General features: G+C 40.7%; 1 protein-coding gene across 1 annotated transcript; it reads left to right on the top strand.

Moving 5' to 3' along the window:
* The first annotated feature begins 1480 nt into the window (after positions 1-1480).
* Positions 1481-4195, top strand: LOC133682460 (uncharacterized). The gene has a single exon (XM_062105801.1). It carries the CDS (start codon positions 1481-1483, stop codon positions 4193-4195), a length of 2715 nt encoding a protein of 904 aa, XP_061961785.1.
* Positions 4196-5797: the final 1602 nt, after the last annotated feature.

Below are 5797 nucleotides of genomic sequence, written 5' to 3'. Positions count from 1 at the left end.
CCGATATATTCCAGTATCAGCAAGAAAAGAGGGTCAGTCTTCTTTTGCAAAGGATGAAGAAAAGATCAATAAAGAGCTTGAAAACTTGACCTTGCCAGCTACTAATCTCGCCTTGAACAAGGTTTCAAAACCTTTACTAAAAGGGTTTGTTCATCAAACTGAGTCGGTGGTGATAAATCTTAAAGGGCTCCCTGATAAACGGTCAAATGGTTTTGATCCCAATGCTTACAAGCTTTTAGCCAGGGCTGGCTATAGTCGTGAAGACATCAACGAGATATCAAAGGATGGTGATACGACTCAACTTGAAGATAAACAAGTTTCTGCAAGGACTAGAAAGGCATGAAGAGAGAAGAAAACTTCTAGCAAAACTTTGAGGGCTGGTCTTGGATATGAGTCTTCCACACCACTGTATTTTCATATTAATAAAGAAGCCTCATGGTACATAAGTGCGGAAGAAGTGAAGGACAAACAACAAAGTCAGCCGACACCTCTTAGAGCTTCAGTCTGGGATCGTCTTGGTGGAACTACAAGTCGTGCTTCTGTTTTTACTAGGATTGGAACCCAAAATAATGGAAGGGTGCTAAAACGCACACCAGTCTTTGCAAGACTTGGACAATCCATGTCAAAAGAAACAAGTTTGATGGGTGATTCAAAGGTTCTTCGTAGCAAAATACCTTCACGCATGAAGAGACAATGTGAATGGGTGGTGAGTGCTGAAGAGACATCGAAAGGAAAAACACGCACAATAGTGATAACAAACCCCTCTAATGAAGAAGAAGAAGATGAAATAATATGTCTCACTTCAAATCATATCACTATTGAAGAAGATGATAATGATAAGTTTGTCGTCGAAGAAGATGTTGAGGAGGCTCCATCTTCTCTTGAATCAGAAAATAAGCCTACAATGGATGAACTTAAAGAGGTTAACTTAGGAACTGTTGAAAACCCACGACCAACCTTCATCAATGCAAACTTATCATCTGGAGAGGAAGCGAATTACATGGAACTTCTGATGGAATATCGAGATATCTTTGCTTGGTCCTATGATGAAATGCCAGGTTTAGACCCAAGGGTTGCTGTCCACCAACTAGCAGTGAAACATGGGGCTAGACCTGTAAAACAAACTCAGCGTCGCTTTCGTCCTGAACTCATATCACAGATTGAAGCTAAAGTCAATAAACTTATCCAAGCAGGTTTCATTCGTGAGGTCAAGTATCCTACGTGGATTTCAAATATTGTGCCAGTAAAAAAGAAGAATGGCCAAATGCGTGTTTGTGTGGATTTTCGAGACCGTAACAATGCTTGTCCCAAAGATGACTTTCCACTTCCAATTACTGAAATCATGGTAGATGCTACCACGGGTCATGGGAGATTAACCTTCATGGACGGTTCATCTGGCTATAATCAAATTCGAATGGCACCCGCAGATGAGGAGAAAACAGCTTTCTGAACTCCAAAAGGGATATATTGTTATAAAGTCATGCCTTTTGGCTTAAAGAATGCAGGTGCCACTTATCAAAGGGCGATGCAGAAGATTTTTGATGATATGCTTCACCAACATGTTGAAAGCTATGTTGATGACCTCGTGGTGAAATCAAAAGAAAAGGAAAATCATTTGCAGGATCTTCGTTTGGTGTTTGAACGGTTACGTCGATTCCAACTAAAAATGAACCCATTGAAATGTGCATTTGGTGTGTCCTCAGGCAAATTCCTAGGGTTTATAGTTCGACATCGAGGAATTGAGATTGATCAGTCTAAGATCGAGGCCATTCTAAAAATGCCGGAGCCAAGAAACATCCATGAGTTGAAGAGTCTCCAAGGAAAGTTGGCCTATATACAGAGATTTATTTCTAACTTAGCGGGCCGATGTCAACCATTCACCCACTTAATGAAGAAGGATACATCATTCTATTGGGATAAAGCTTGTACTAATGCCTTCAACAAGATAAAAGAATACTTGTTGAACCCACCTGTCCTTCGAGCACCGGTACAGGGACGTCCACTTATCCTCTATATTGCGGCTCAAATATGTTCCTTAGGAGTGTTGTTGGCACAACAAAATGATGAAGGCAAGGAAAGTGCTCTCTACTACCTTAGTAGGACATTAAATGGGGCTGAACTGAATTATTCCCCAATAGAGAAGACATGTCTAGCATTGATGTTTGCAATAAAGAAGTTAAGGCATTACCTCCAAGCACATTCAGTAAGATTAATCTCCCGAGCCGACCCCCTCAAGTACATCATCTCAAGACCAGTATTATCAGGAAGATTGGCAAAATGGGCTTTATTGCTTCAAGAATTTGAAATTGTCTACGTCTCACAAAAAGCTATCAAGGGGCAAGCACTGGCTGATTTTCTGGTTGATCATCCCATTCCCGATGAATGGAAGTTCTCTGAAGACCTACCTGATGAGGATGTTCTGTTTATTGAACTGTCAGAACCATGGAAAATGTTCTTTGATGGCGCAGCACGACAAGATGGAGCCGGTGCTGGGGTTATATTCATCACACCAGAAGGGGAGGTTTTGCCTTTCTCCTTTTCACTTACCAAATGTTGTTCTAATAACATGGCTGAATATCAAGCTTTGATTCTTGGGTTGGAAATGGCAGTGAATATAAAAATGTCTCGCCTTAAAGTTTTTGGTGATTCTCAATTAGTCATCAGACAACTCCTCTCACTATATGAAGTCAGGAAGCCAGAATTCATCCCATATCACAAGTATGCACTTAAACTAATAACATCACTTGATTGTGTCACTTTAGAACATGTACCGCGAAAAGAGAATAAGCAAGCCGATGCCTTGGCAAATCTGGCGTCAACACTAGCATCATGTAGTGAGGAGATAAAAGTCCCTGTATGTCAAAGATGGGTCGTTCCACCACTAAGCCATGACATAGAAGTGAAAGAACAAGTGGGCGTAGTTTCTGTCTACGAGATTGAAAGAGAAGACTGGCGTCAGCCGCTTATCGATTATTTGAGACATCGAAAACTACCTAAAGACTTACGCCATAAGACAGAGGTGAGGCGAAGAGCTTCTCGCTTCATATACTTCCAAGACACTCTTTATCGACGCTCTTTTGACGGAATCTTTTTGTGCTGTCTCGGAGAAGAAGAAGCAACAAAAGCACTAGAAGAAACTCACTCAGGGATTTGTGGAGCGCACCAATCAGGCCCTAAACTTCACTTCTGGATCAAAAGAATGGGATATTACTGGCCAACAATGGTGAAGGATTGCATAGACTATGCTAGAAAATGTCAAAGTTGTCAATTGCATGCTAATTTGATCCACCAGCCACCCGAGCCTTTACACCCGACAGTTGCCTCTTGGCCCTTTGATGCTTGGGGACTTGATGTGGTAGGACCATTGCCGAAAAGCTCCGGGGGGCATCTTTACATATTGGCTGCAACAGATTACTTCTCCAAGTGGGCAGAAGTTGCAGCATTAAGAGAGGTCAAGAAAGAGACAGTTGTAAGCTTCATCCGAACAAACATCATTTACCGTTATGGGGTACCAAGATACATCATAACCGATAACGGAAAGGAATTCTACAATACAGCCATGAACAAGTTGTGTGCACAGTTCAGTTTCAAACAACATAACTCTTCTATGTACAATGCTCCGGCTAATGGTTTGGCGGAAGCCTTTAACAAGACTTTATGCAACATTCTCAAGAAGGTGGTGAATCGCTCAAAGAAGGACTGGCATGAGAGAATTGGGGAGGCGCTATGGGCTTATCGTACTACATTCCGAACACCAACTCAAGCTACTCCATACTCCCTGGTATATGGGGTTGAAGCTGTTCTTCCACTAGAATGTCAAATTCCATCTTTAAGAATTGCGATCCAAGAAGGACTTTCCAGTGAAGACAATGTTCGCCTACGCCTTGAAGAGCTTGAAGCTTTAGATGAAAAACTTCTTGAGGCACAACAACGACTAGAATGTTATCAAGCACGACTTTGTAGAGCTTTCAACAAGAAGGTGCGACCACGCTCCTTTCAAGAAGGGGATCTTGTCTTGGCAGTACGACGCCCGATAATCATGTCAAAACGCATGGGCAGCAAGTTCCTCTCCAAATGGGATGGCCCTTATGTGGTTCAAGAAGTCTACACCAATGGAGCTTACAAGATTGTTGATGAGAATGGATTGAGGATTGGGCCTATCAATGGCAAATTCTTGAAAAGATACTATGCTTGAAATCTGATGTAGCTCCTGACCCGCACGAGCTAAAACTGTGAAAGGCATAAAAAAAAAAAAAAAATTTGAACTACGTTATGACTTGATCCTTTTATCCACAAAGGTACGTAGGCAACTTGGGATTCATTCCAAGTACAGTCATGCAAAAAAAAAAAATCTTTTGAACTACGTTGTGACTTGATCCTTTATCCATAAAGGTACGTAGGCAACTTAGAAATTATTCTAAGTACAGTCGCACCATCCTTTAAAGTTGTTTGAACCCATATGATTGTTCACGTAGAGAAGAGGGACAAATAAATCTCAAAACACAATCGTAACATGGAAATCTAGGTAACAAGACACAAGAGAAGGCAAAATATAGACTTTATTAATAGAAAGAAGAATTCTATTACATAAAGTATGTAGCCTCAATAGAAAGTCATAAGCCGATGTTACCAAAACAAAAAATTCCAAAGCATAATAAACCATTATCATACTACGGTTTCCAGTTATGTCCTTCCATCTCCTTTTGTTTGGTCTCCAACAATCCTTTTAATTTTTGAAGAATGACTGCGTCAGTTTCACTTATCACAGGGGAAGATGATAGTGTGGTGATCTCTGCTCGAATGCCGGAGGTAATGATTTTTCTCTCAGAAAGCTTTTCATCACACGCCTTGAGAGATGACTCTAACTCAGTCTTCTTGCTCTGCAACTCCATCAACTGTCCTGTTATTTTTGTTATCTCAGCATGAGTAATAGAAATGGATGTAGATGCCTCCTCTTCAAAAGCTTCTGAATTTTTAAGTTGCACTTCAAGCTTTTCAACATCTAAGGCTCGTTGCTCTGATGTCAGCATAGGAGATAATGAAGACTCTAAGTGAATAAACTTTTTAGCATCCTCAATCACCTCGGTCACCATTCTTCTGATAGAAGAGCAATCAACCTTTATATCTTCAATGGAGAGGAGGATCTTCTCAACTTCACCAGCCAGGTTAGGAATATAATGGATCGGTGTACGAGCAATCTTATTTCTGATGCTCTCCCAACACTTGATAGCAAATTCAGATCTTATCTCTCCTATTATGTCATCAGCACAATACCTAGTGACTCCTGAAGGTTCAAAGGCAGTAGTAGATCCAAGATTATGCAAGTTGGTCGCTATATTAAAGATCGGTTGAGGTGGATTAGGCTGCTCATATGGTAAACTGAATGAAGATTGAGAGTTTCCAATCCCAGCAGCTAAAATATTGAAAGGGTTAGGGCTAGCAACAGAAGCAACACTCATTTCTGGCCCAATATACATATCAAAATCATTCCCCAAGTCTTGTTGACCAAGCTGAGACAAAAAAAAAGGGGGGGTTAATATATGAAAAAAAAAAAGAAAAAAAGAAGGGAAAGTGTCGAACCAGTTCATCAATATTTTCTGGCATGATTGATGCACTAGGGAATCCATGGAGAAAACCCGAGCTGCAAGGATTGAACATTTTTTTGGTACGTTTTAAACGTTTCCAATGATGATCACTGTTTTCATGCTCACTATCCTCAACATTTAAGATTGCTTCAACATTATCTTCCTCCTCCTGCTACATGCATATCCTTATGAGCATCTCAATAAAAAAAGGG

The sequence above is a fragment of the Populus nigra genome, chromosome 2 (assembly GCF_951802175.1).
Source record: "Populus nigra chromosome 2, ddPopNigr1.1, whole genome shotgun sequence".
Taxonomy (NCBI): domain Eukaryota; kingdom Viridiplantae; phylum Streptophyta; class Magnoliopsida; order Malpighiales; family Salicaceae; genus Populus; species Populus nigra.
This window is presented reverse-complemented; position numbering and strand designations above follow the sequence as displayed.